At 46.6% G+C, this 12500-nt stretch overlaps 1 protein-coding gene across 2 annotated transcripts in view; it reads left to right on the top strand.

Annotated features, from left to right (window-relative positions):
• Window positions 1-12500, top strand: part of LOC134447331 (cGMP-inhibited 3',5'-cyclic phosphodiesterase 3A-like) — a 149646-nt gene that overhangs the window by 69960 nt on the left and 67186 nt on the right. For both annotated transcript variants that reach the window (XM_063196742.1, XM_063196743.1), the window contains exon 2: window positions 11035-11079. In XM_063196742.1, the coding sequence (XP_063052812.1) occupies window positions 11035-11079 (45 nt within the window). The remainder of the gene's footprint in view (window positions 1-11034; window positions 11080-12500) is intronic.

Genomic DNA, 12500 nt, shown 5'->3' with positions numbered 1-12500 from the left:
CACATACACATACACATACACATACACATACACATACACATACACATACACATACACATGCACATACACATACACATACACATACACATACACATAATAATTCATGATACATGATACACATAATACTTCATTCATTCATTCTTTCATTCACCAATGCAGCAATACAGCATTCGGTTCTACGCTGGGCGACCTGGGTTCGATTCCAGCCCGGGTGATTTGGGATCTTAACCCGTCTCTCTCTCCCTCACTCATTTCCTGTCTCTCCTTCACTCTCCTGTCAAAAAATATGGCAAACAAAAATCCATTCTCACCATGTCTATACTTTTGTGAGATTAACCACACCAATCCATTCATCTATTGTTTTATTTATTATTCTAGTTTCTGCATGCAAACCTTGGACTACTCTGCTGCATAATATAAAACCGTCTTTCCCAGCCATCCCCCCTCTTCTCTTACAGTAATCTACCCACTGTGACCTTCTCAAAGTCATTTATTATCTAATGCAGTCTTGAATTTGTTCCCTGCTCATTTTTTTCCGCAATATCCTTGGTCCTCTTGTTGAGAATGATGTAAGTGTGGTCCCCCACACCCTGGTTTTCATGACTGTTGCTAAATCAGAGGAGAGGAGGAGGGAGGAGGAGATGGAGGAGTAACATTACTCCACTACCATAGCCACTCAGTGTGGTTTTGATGTCCATCACACATACTGTACATTTATGTACATGGCCTGGTGGGGCAAGACTTACTGGACCATGTTCTTCATGACCATTTCTAAATAAGAAGAAGGGAGGTGGAAGAGGTGGTGAGGAGGAGGAGGAGGAAGGGGAGGAGGAGGAGGAGGAGGAGGAGGATGTTAGTCATGGCTAGTGGGACAAGACTTACTGGACCATGCTCTTCATGACCATTCCTAAATCAGGGGAGTGGAGGAAGATGAGAACGAGGAAGATGAGGAGGAGGAGAAAGAGGGGGAGGAGGAGCAGGAGAAGGAAGGGGAGGAGGAGGAAGAGGAGCAGAAAGAGGAGGAGGAGGAAGTGGAGGTTGAGGAGGAAAAGGAGCAGGATAAGGAAGGGGAGGAGGAGGAGCAGGATGAAAAGGATGAGGAGGTGGAGAAGGAGGTGGAGGAAGGGGAGGAGGAGCAGGAGGAGGAAGGGGAAGAGGAGGAGGAGGTTGAGGATGTTAGTCATGGCTAGTGGGGCAAGACTTACTGGACCATGTTCATCATGACCATTTCTAAATAAGAAGAAGGGGAGATGGAGGTGGAGGAGGATGAGGAGGAAGAGGAGGAGGAGGAGGAGGAGGAGGAGGAGGATGAGGAGGAGGATGTTTGGCAGGGCTGGTGGGGTAAAACTTCCTGGAAGAGTGTTGGCTAATCCCTGGGGAGGGGATGGTGTCATAGGTCTGAGGAGGGGTCGGCACACCCATGTGGAGAGGTCGACTGGGCCGCCAGTGGAGAGGGTGATGGGTGGTAGGTGGTGGGTGGTGGGTGCTTCTTCACCAACAGTATTTGCAGAAGCAGCAGTGAGTAAATTATGGAGGTTTTTTGGAGGAAAAGCACGCCAGCCAAGAAGAAGAGTGGAGAAAAAGAAACCCCAGAAACACTAGACGCTGTGGCTGGCGGGTCAGAGGTTTTTGCTTCCCCACCACCTCCTCCAGTGTCAGGGGTGGTGTTGCTTACGAAAGCACAGTTAGTCATCAACTTCTTTGGAATTTCCCTTTAGATTGCTGTTGCAGTTTTATGGCCCGGCTTTAACGGCCAGAAGCCGTCACCGTGAAAATAAAGGAGACTTGACAGTAGTGGAGTGCAGGCCAAGGGGATCATGTTACAGTGTCAGGCCGTTATGTGCCAAAGACGTGTAAATTAGAGGATTCCAGAGGATGTTGTCTTTGGCTTTAGTGGGAGACTTTGAGACTTTTTGCACATTATGACTTTTGTTTAATGGCTTTTGAGGGTTGTGTACAGATCCAGGGATTTGGTGGAATGTGTGTGGAGTGGACCATACCTCGATCCAGTGATGTGTTTCGGATCAAACTCATCTGTGAGGAGGTGTGCCGTACGTCTCATTTTCTTTCTCTTGGGATTAATAAATATATACAATATATTGAGTATTGCAAAAAGAGAAAGATCAGTGAAGCTGGAAGCACAATATGCTTTGCTCTTTTTCTGATTAATTCTTTGTTGTCAAAATATAAGTAGGAGAAGTCATGTCCACTTAACACAGGGGTGTCAAACTAATTTTGGTCCGGGGGGCGCATACAACCCATGTGGACCTCAAGCGGGCCGTATTAGTAACATCATCGCAAAAAAAAAACCTTAAACAGAGGATTAGTTTCCAGTACTATCGCGTTATTTTTTTCAGGCTGTTTAAAAGTGTAGAAAGCAATGCAATACTGATAATCCTCTGCAAAATGTCAATGATTTCATTCATTCATTGCCAACTGTCAATGAATAAAATAGGGGACAGTTCATTTTGGCGGGGGGTTTGGGGGTCTTTCCCCATATTTTTTTTCTATTTCTTAGATATAATTTACTGCATTTTAACGCATTTTAACATCCCGTTTCCCATTTCAGCTCAATACGAACCAATAGATATACTTTCTAGGTCACCTGAATATAACCTAATTGTATTGAAAATGTAATTTCTAAGATTCCTTTACAAAATATTTCATATTTAATGTGAAGCAGCAGACGTAAACAGCCCTAAGAGACATAGGTTCCCCACCCCTGCTGTAGAAAGTAAACCCCCATAATGTCAGGCTGTATGTTATACCAGAGTAATTTAAGGACTTGGCCGATTTATCTACCGTGTTAGCCTGGATTCCGAATCAGCTGGTTTGGATATTGGATGAAATATGTAGCAGCAGCTATGGTTTATTTCTTTCTGAGAAGCCAGCTGTCAAGGAGTCAGTATCTGAACTTTTTCTCCCCTCTCATGTCTGTTCACCTCTCAGCCCTCCTTCTCTCTCTTTCTGTCTCTCTCTCTCCCTCTCTCTCTTACACGCACTCTCTCTCTCTCCCTCCTCTCTCTCCCTGTCTCTCCCTCTCCCTCTCTCTCTGGCACGGTGATGACCAGTATCCAGGTGACCTCAGCCTTCCTCTTCAAATACTCCATTCTGATTTTACTTTTTTTCCCTCAGGTGTGTTGCCATCTGCCTGTTTCTCCTCTCCTCCTGTTTCCAATTTGTTCACAGTAGATACCGCAGCAACGTGTGTTGTGATGCCTCCCTCCCTGTCTACCTAGCTGCTAGCATTCTGTATCAGCCTTATGTAGTGTATATATTTCAAGAGCAGCTGGGCTTCCCACTCTTTGGCTTGGTCCCTTTGGGAATGCCTCCAGGGCTGGACTGGGGGAGAAATAGGGCCCGAGCACTTTTGGCTTAAAGGGGCCCCCTCTTAATTAGTGGCGCAGAACTGACACACCGGTGGGCCCCGCACGCTCTTGGGCCCCTATTTTCAGATTTTCGTTTTTTACATTTTTGAAATAGGGGCCCACGAGGGTGTGGGGCCCACCGGGATATGCCCGCTATGCCAGATGGCCAGTCCAGCCCTGAATGCCTCTCCTACTGTACGCTGAGCTCCCTCCCTTTTCCCAGCTCGCTGGCCAGAACTCTGCCCTCTACAGGTTGAATATCCACACTGCTAGTTGCGACCGCCACTGCATGCACCCCTGTCTAATGTGTGACCAACGGGGCACCCTGCTGTAGTGCGACTGTATCTTTTGGGCTGTGCCATCTTAATTACAGTGTGTGCCGTGCACCCAGATTGATTAAATAGGGAAACTCGGTGCCAGAAAACCCTGGGGATCATGGAATTGATTTCTTTTGTTTCATTGTTCAGAAGTTACCCCCAGCCCCCACCCCACCTCCATGTATGGCTCAGCTCTACACTGGACTAGCCTGATTATCATCGACTTTCAAATCTCTTCGAGACTTGGTCTGACCAAGAGCATAACAATTAACGTTTCCCAAATGGCATGGTTGACCCGCCTCCTTAGGTTTGCTACTGGTTGACTGGTGTCCGACAAAGTGGGTGGAGTTCCCAATTTTTCGGGAGATCAGAAACTATATTTGCATTGCTCTTGGCCTGACTAGAAGCAAGACTGAAGGTGTTGCATCACTAGGAGGGCGTGGCCTGGCTAATACTGGACAGTATGGTAAATGGAGCTCCCTTTCGTTGCTGTCATAAATACTCTGCTCCAGTGAGCAGTTAGAGTTCAGGTCACCTACATGTAGTGTACGTCCCTCCCCCATAGGACTAGGAACGGCTTGGCTATTGGACAAGAGTAAGAGTAGTGACACGCCCAGGCAGGCAGGTACAGTATGCGGGCAGTTCGAGACACCTTGCTCAAGGGCACTTCCACACTGGATGTTAAACGAGGGAGGAGAGGTGCTGGAGAGAGGTGTGGAGTGGGCAGGCTGGAGAGGAGAGGGAGGAGAGGGGAGGGTTGAGAGGTGGTGGAGAGGGGTGGAGAGCTGTGTCTGCTCATGTCCTTCCCATGCTTTCCCCTGTCTGTTTTTTTTTGGTCGAGAGCGAACTGGTGACCTTTCAATTGCAGTCCTGTTCATTTAAGCTGTCCCAGGCCCCTTGTTAAGCCGGCCACACTGTATTACACACACGGGGGGATAATTGTCAGTAGGATATTAGCCACATCCTAGTAGACACTGGGGGATAGTAATAGAGGAAGAAGAACACATGTTGACAAACACAACTACCACAGACTGGGACCTTTTTTGGTACTACAGTACATAAGTAGATCATATAAAGGGGAAAGAGCCCACTACTGAGCGACATACATTTTCAAACCTTTTTCTTGTGTAGTAAAGTCTCTAAAAGTAATCGCAAACCAAACAACTTGTTTGTGCATCTCCTCAACCAGCTTTTCTAAAGGCAAAGACTCATTAGGTCTTGGGCCTGCTGCTATCAGAACAGCGATGCAAAGGCAGTTGTCAGTGGCTAAATTGTTTTGCAGACTACAGGGCAGAGAGAGAGAAAGTGAGAGAAAGCAAGAGAATGAGAGAGAAAGCGAGAGAATGAAAGAGAATGAGAGAGAAAGTGAGAGAATGAGAGAGAATGAGAGAGAAAGAGATGAGAGTCTGCTCATGAATGAATGATTACGGAGGGCGCTGTTGGTGGTAATCAGGTTAGGGAGTAGAGTCCATTATGCCGCTGCAGTTTCCTGCCTCCCCCCCTCCCTCCCCGGTGGGTCACACATGTTTAAAAGTGCATTACAGCCATAATGGAGTGCGTCAGAGCGCTCAGTGGAGCCAGTGTCTCCGCGGGGGCCCTCCTCTCCTCTCCTCTCCTCTCCTCTCCCCTCCTCTTCTCTCCTCTCCTCTCCCCTCCTCTTCTCTCCTCTCCCCTCCTCTCCTCTCCTCTCCTCTCCTCTCCTCTCCTCTCCTCTCCTCTTCTCTCCTCTTCTCTCCTCTCCCTTCCTCTCCTCTCCTCTCCTCTCCTCTCCTCTCTTCTCTTCTCTTCTCCTCTCCCCTCCTCTCCTCTCCCCTCCTCTCCTCTCCTCTCTTCTCCTCTCCTCCCCTCTCCTCTCCTCTCCTCTCCTCTCCCCTCTGCCGCTGTCTCAGAGCATTATTTATCTGAGGCAGGCAAACAGAGCCGGGGTGTGTGTGTGTTGGGGGGTAGGGGGGGTGATGGGGGAGTGCAATACGGCTCCATCCATCCAGGCTCACAGTATTTTCTTCTCCACAGGAAAAGCCCCACGCTTCACAGTACACTTTGGAGTGTTAATGCAACACTTGGACTTTCGACTTAATGTAACATCATAGTGTGTTTTGATTCCAAAGTATTGAAGTTTTGAGTTAATGTGGAATTTTTTTACACTCTCCTCTCTTTCATTAAAACCCAGGAAGCACATACTGTAGCATCACCGCCCCCTCCCCTAAGCAGAGAGCAGGCTAACTACAAGGGTGTGTGATCAGTTTACGTGTGCGTGTGCGTGTGCGTGTGCGTGTGCATGTGCGTGTGTGTGTGCGTGTGTGTGTCTGTGTGTGTGTTGCAGCCTGATCTCCAAAAATTCTGTGCTCCTGGACACGGATGTTAAGGACACGAAATCTGTGTCCAGGAGCACGGATTTTGCCAAAATTCCGTGCTCCTGGACACGGAATTGTTTTCCGTGCTCCTGGACACGGAATTGTTTTCCGTGATGGGCTCACGGAATTGCTTTCAATAGGCTATTACCACAGCACTGTGTTAACTCTATCATTAGAAAGTACATACCAAATGCTAATCCTAAACAAAATAATGATATAGCAATTTAAGTTGTGCCCTGACCAAAACATTCCCTAACCTTAACCTGTCATTAAAGACATATTTTTGAGAAATACCTTTTCCAGTTGGTTGCTAGGCTATCAAACTCATATAATGAATGAAAGAAAACTAGCTGTGCCCAGACCAAAACAATCCCTAACCCTAACCTGTCAGTAAGAAATGTTTTTTTTTTAGACAAAATATTTGAAATTAGAAAAATCCTGAGAAAACACAAGACTGTGGAAACGGAAAGCACTTCAAACAATTCTGTGTCCAGGAGCACGGAAAACAATTCCGTGTCCAGGAGCACGGAATTTTGGCAAAATCCGTGCTCCTGGACACAGATTTTTTGTCCTTAACATCCGTGTCCAGGAGCACAGAATTTTTGGAGATCATGTTGGTGTGTGTCTGTGTCTGTGTCTGTGTCTGTGTCTGTGTCTGTGTCTGTGTCTGTGTCTGTGTCTATGTCTGTATTTATGTGTGTGTGTGTGTGTTACGTAACGTGCGTGTGTGTGTGTGTGTATGCACTTGTGTGGGTGCCTGTGTGTGTTTTTGCACTGACTCCCAAAGCGCCCATTCAGCTTGAGAAAAGTACAGCATTGCAACCTCACACATACCATACACATACATGTATTCATGTCATACATGCTCTGTAGATCATCTAGGGCACACACACTAGGCTGTTGGGTTTTACTGTGGGCTGCTTCTCATATTCAAGATCTAAGGATTTTAAAGTGGGCTTCTTACAGTCGGTCCATATGCACTGCACTCCCTTTGATATCAAGCTGTGCGAGCAAAGTGCTTTTAAATCCGTTTGGCAAAACATAGTAATGAGCAATATTACAGTGCTAAATGAATAATTTAACGACCAAAAACCTCCTTCTGACACCCAACTTTGGAAAGAAAAAGATTTAGAGAGCCTATACCCAAACTTCTTTTACAGTTCATGTACGGTGCATTTAAGGACAGTTTCAGAGAAAGCCAGATGGTCTTAGTTCAGGGAGCGTGTCTTCAGGAGTGATCGTCACGGACTGCTCCAAGCGTTGCTATCCCAAGATGCGTCCTCCAACTGGGTTGCCAGATTGGGCAGTTTCCCGCCCAATTGGGCTGCTAAGGATGACCATCTTTACATTACATTACATTACATTACATTACATTACACTTAGCTGACGTTTTTTTTTTATTCAAAGCGACTTACAGTTATTTAGGTACAGGGTATTGGTTACAGGCAATGGAGCAATGTGGGGTTAGGTGCCATGGGTGAAGATTCTGGTAAAGATAGGATTTCAACCCGCAACCCTCTGATTTAAAGGCCAGTGCTCTAACCATGGCTGCCACTGTCTGCAGGTTAAAAAAAGGGGCATTTGGGCAGGTTCTTATGCAGAATTTAGTTCAAATTGGGCAGGATTTAGTGCATTTGGGCAGGCCCTTATTCGAATTCAAATTCTTTATTAAAGGATAGCCTCTTGAGATACAAATCTATTTTTCGAGAGGGTACTAAAAAAAACAGATTTATATGATTTATAGGATTTAGTTCAAATTGGGCAGGATTTAGTGCTTAGGGTTTTGAGTATTTTTTTGGTGCTGGAAATCCTACGTCTGGCACATCTGGCAACCCTGTCCTCCAAATCTGGGTCTCAGGGAAACCTTGTGTGTGTGAGGCTCTGTGGCAGGAAGGGTCCATGGGCTCCCTAAACCACACAGCCAGACAGAACAGATGGCCTTATTTCACCCATCAGCTGTCGTGAGAGTCCCCTTACAGACGGACGGACGGGAAGTTCCTTGAAGGCTGGAGGGTATTCTCTTCGCTCCATTTCAGAAACACCCATCTGTGCAGTGCAGTGCAGTGCCGGTGACACACATGAGAGGACTGGAGAACTTACTAGGCTGTTGCTGCTGAGAAATACTGCAGCATGTTGGACTTCATGTGACCATGTGTTCAACAATAGAGTTGGTACAGTACCCTAACCCTAATCTCATGTTGACATTAGTATTACATTATTAATGTACACACTCAACGGCTATTAACAGTCTACATATTTAAGACATGCTGTCAATGCAAAATGCAATACTGACCAGGAGTACTGTGGGTTATATGGACAGTTGTGAGACTGTGTTTTAACTACACAGACATTAAGATGGCCTTACACCCATCAGCTTCAGATGATATCATAGTCCCTTCCCCGAGACAGGAAGTTCCTTGAAGACTGGAGGATATTATTCTGTATGCCCCATTTCAGAAACACCCATCTGCCCATCTCTGCAGTGACACACATTGAGTGGAGTTTTTTTGTAGAAGAAGATACCGCACACTCTTGTCCATCGTGCTGCAATTTATTAACAAAACAACGTTTCGGCCCGTATGGCCTTTCTCAAGTTTTTTTCAAACAGTGGAGACCTTCACTACGTAGACTATGCTGAGAAATAGCGTCTTGCTCTTCTGCTCGGGAGTACACGATTAGTAGCATAACTAGCTAGTAGCTTAGTTAATTAACTAGTAGCTTTGACTCACTCAATGCCGTAACAGTCTGTACAGTGTACACCATCCAGGACATGAATGCATTATAAAATAAAAATGCACACAGATCATACGAATCCACATAAAACAGATGCAAGGTGTGTCTGGTGTGTTCATACACACAGCAATGAGACTGAGAGGGTTCAAATACAGGCTTCTGCTGTTTATTTTAGTATCTTGTGTTCACAGTAGTGTTGTGTGGCACTCAGCATTGACTCTTCCTGTATGATTCTTGTGTCCTTGATCAGTTTTCTTTTGAGTGCATCTGATATTCTCTAAAAGCTACAGGAAGCATTTGAGCACTTGTCACAGCAGACTTAGTCTATCAAATATACCGATCCTGAATGTTGTCACTCTGTGGAGAAATGCCGTGAATCTTTGTGTGAATCCTGGACTCAAATTCCAGTGTTGTTTTGTAAAAGTGCACGTCATTATATTGGGAGAGATCATGCAGTGCAGATCACAAAAGCTGTTTTTTTACGCTTTAGTTCAATAAGGAGTTTGTATGTCAAAAAAATGCCAGCCCTCATAGAATGATAGTCACCTAGAAAAGGTATTGGTACTTTTGAAATATAGCCTGAACTGTAGATGACCTGAGACGTACGTACATTTTTTTCGTTTTTACTCTACTGCCTCTTCTCTCACACAAAGAAAAGCAAGATTCATTATAAAAGTAGGAATCTTTCTTTTCCCCCTTGAGTTCAAACTGGATTTCCTGACAAGTCGCGTTTTTGAAGTATTCAGATGTCTCTCTTGCTCGCTGCATGGTGGAGAGAATAATTACCTGCTTTCTGTTCTGTCTTATTCTTTTTTTACCCTGTTATATTTTATATTTATTTATTTTCTGGTCAGATCAAAGGCGGTGTGGAAATAGCAGTGATGTAGCAAGTGTGTGTTTAGACAAGGCTGTGTGATGAAAGAGGTGTGATGTCAGACGTATACTGGGCTCTGATTGGTGCATGGATGGACCTATGAGATTTGAGACTCAGAATCATTTTCTCTCCTTTTCTTTGCAATTCTTTTTACTGTCTTCGGTGTGTGTGTGTGTGTGTGTGTGTGTGTGTGTGTGTGTGTGTGTGTGTGTGTGTGTGTGTGTGTGTGTGTGTGTGTGTGTGTGTGTGTGTGTGTGTGTGTGTGTGTGTGTGTGTGTGTGTGTGAGTAAGTAGTCCTGCTGACTCACTGAAGGCCACTGTTGGGGTAAAATGGTCAGTGGTCATGGCGTGGTGCTCTTGCTGGGATGCCTCACATATGCCCCTTTGCTATATGGCAAAAACTGTGAATTTGAATCATCTTTGTAAAGTTGTTGTAAAGTTGTACGTCGTAAAGTCAATACACAATCCAAATCAATGTGTACAAAAGCACAAACAAGAGCCATCAGAGATGCCAACCTGGTCCCCGGCCTAATGCTACATGCACATGATGTGTGTATGGCACCACCCCCTCTCTCTCTCTCTCCCTCTCTCTCTCTCTCTCTCTCTCTCTCTCTCTCTCTGTCTGCAGTATTTCACCTGAGAAGCATGTGTTGGCCTTGTTGGCCCTATAATCACCAGGCGGATTTTGAGTGCCCCCAAAAAGGATAAATCAATGCCAATGATTCTCATCACCTCAAAGCCTTGTGCAGCAGCCTGCTATATTTGATCAAGTGTCACCTGTAGTGTTGCCCCATGCCCCTAGCCACCTGAGTGCCACCCACGGATGCTCCTCCACTGTCAGTGGCAAATGACAGAGAGAGAGAGAGAGAGAGAGAGAGAGAGAGAGAGAGAGAGAGAGAGAGAGAGAGAGAGAGAGAGAGAGAGAGAGAGAGAGAGAGAGAGAGAGAGAGAGAGAGAGAGAGAGTCTCCCTATAGGTGTGTGGAGTTTGTAACTTTTTTCAAAAAAGAGTGCCTCCTTTTTTCAGACTACTACTGTCAACAAGGAGCCTATTGTTTGGGTCTTCACATTTGGTGGATAGATAGTCAGAAGCTACTGTTAGCACTTAAATCTGATCTTGTCTGTAGTTGGGGTATGTTCAGTCTTGTTTATATCGAAAAGACGGACAAAATCGGTAGATCTGTGACAGCTAAAAGTGAACACATCATTTTTGATCTTGCATACTATCCCCATTTTACATCCCATAGACATGTGTTTGATATCTGCTTTGCGGTGTCTAATGTCATTTCTGGGATGGAGACTGTCTGGCTCTACTTTCTAAAACAAATGAACTTTGGCTTGTGCATCCTTGTAATCCATGTTTTCTTCTTCTTTCTTTTGTTGTGTGCAGATACACCCAGAATGGGACCAAAAGAGAGGATCCAGAGGATCACAGGTAATAATCGATTCTCTACGCTACACACACACACACACACACACACACACACACACACACACACACACACACACACACACACACACACACACACACACACACACACACACACACACACACACACACACACACACACACACACACACACACACACACACACACACACACACACACACACGTACACTCATCTCCTCTCCTCTCTTCTCTCTCCTTTCCTCTCCTCTCCTCTTTTCTCCTCTCCTTTCCTCTCCTCTTCTCTCTTCTCCTCTCCTCTCCTCTCCTCTTCTCTTCTCTCCTCTCCTCTAATCTCCTCTAATCTCCTCTCCTTTCCTCTAATCTCCTCTCCTCTCCTCTCCTCTCCTATTTTCTCCTCTCCTCTCCTATTTTCTCCTCTCCTCTCCTCTCCTCTCCCCTCCTGTCCTGTCGTGTCCTCTCCTCTCCTCTCCTCTCCTCTCCTCTCCTCTCCCCTCCTCTCCTCTCCTCTCCTCTCCTCTAATCTCCTCTCCTCTCCTCTCCTCTCCTCTCCTCTCCTCTCCTCTCCTCTCCCTCCGTCATAGAGACATTCCTAGCCGCCACCGTGCAGGAAACGTGTGCTCATAAAACATGCATGGCAGACCCCTTTCCTGAGTCATCCGTTTTGTGGAGCGGCAACACTGACATGAGTGTGCAGAGGCTTGGGATCCTCACAGACTGCCCTGGCCTGGTCTGTCATGGAGAGAGAGAGAGAGAGAGAGAGAGAGAGAGAGAGAGAGAGAGAGAGAGAGAGAGAGAGAGAGAGAGAGAGAGAGAGAGAGAGAGAGAGAGAAGGCAGAGGGAGCGCTGGATTTGTTTTGTGGGTGAAAAGGGCTGAATACAGTGGAGAGTTTTAGGCTGTCAGTCCTCCCCCCGACTGCTCCTGGTGCCTGACTCTGTGCCTGCCTGCTTGCCTGGCTGCCACGATGCCTGCCTCTGCCTCCGTTTCTGTTTCTGTGCCTGCCTTGTCTTTCGCTGATTGACCTGTTTCCTCTGCATGTAATGTACTGAGGTGCCGCACAATCCCCGGAGTCCAGCTTCAGCAGGCTACACAATGAAACAAAGGCTTGGAGCGCAGAGTGGCATGGTTCGTGTCTCGCTGTACCCCAGTGTAATCAGGAGGATATCCTCCCTCCCATTGGGAGCAAACATGACTTTGGGGAGTAGGGATGGCGGGCATGGAGGGTGGTGGGGGGCATGGAGGGTGGTGGCTTTGGGGAGTAGGGGTGGTGGGCATGGAGGGTAGTAGGAGTTGGGGTGGTGGGCATGGAGGTGGTTGGAGTATAGGGGTGGTGGCGGCTATGGAGGGTGATGACTAGGGAGTAGGGAGGGTGGTGGCAGGCATGGAGGGTGGTTGGAGTAGGGGTGGTGGCATGGAGGGTGGTGGCTTTGGGGAGTAGGGGGGTGGT

The sequence above is a fragment of the Engraulis encrasicolus genome, chromosome 4 (genome assembly GCF_034702125.1).
Source record: "Engraulis encrasicolus isolate BLACKSEA-1 chromosome 4, IST_EnEncr_1.0, whole genome shotgun sequence".
Lineage (NCBI taxonomy): Eukaryota > Metazoa > Chordata > Actinopteri > Clupeiformes > Engraulidae > Engraulis > Engraulis encrasicolus.
The sequence above is the reverse complement of the archived record's forward strand: the minus strand, read 5'-3'. Positions and strand labels throughout refer to the sequence as shown.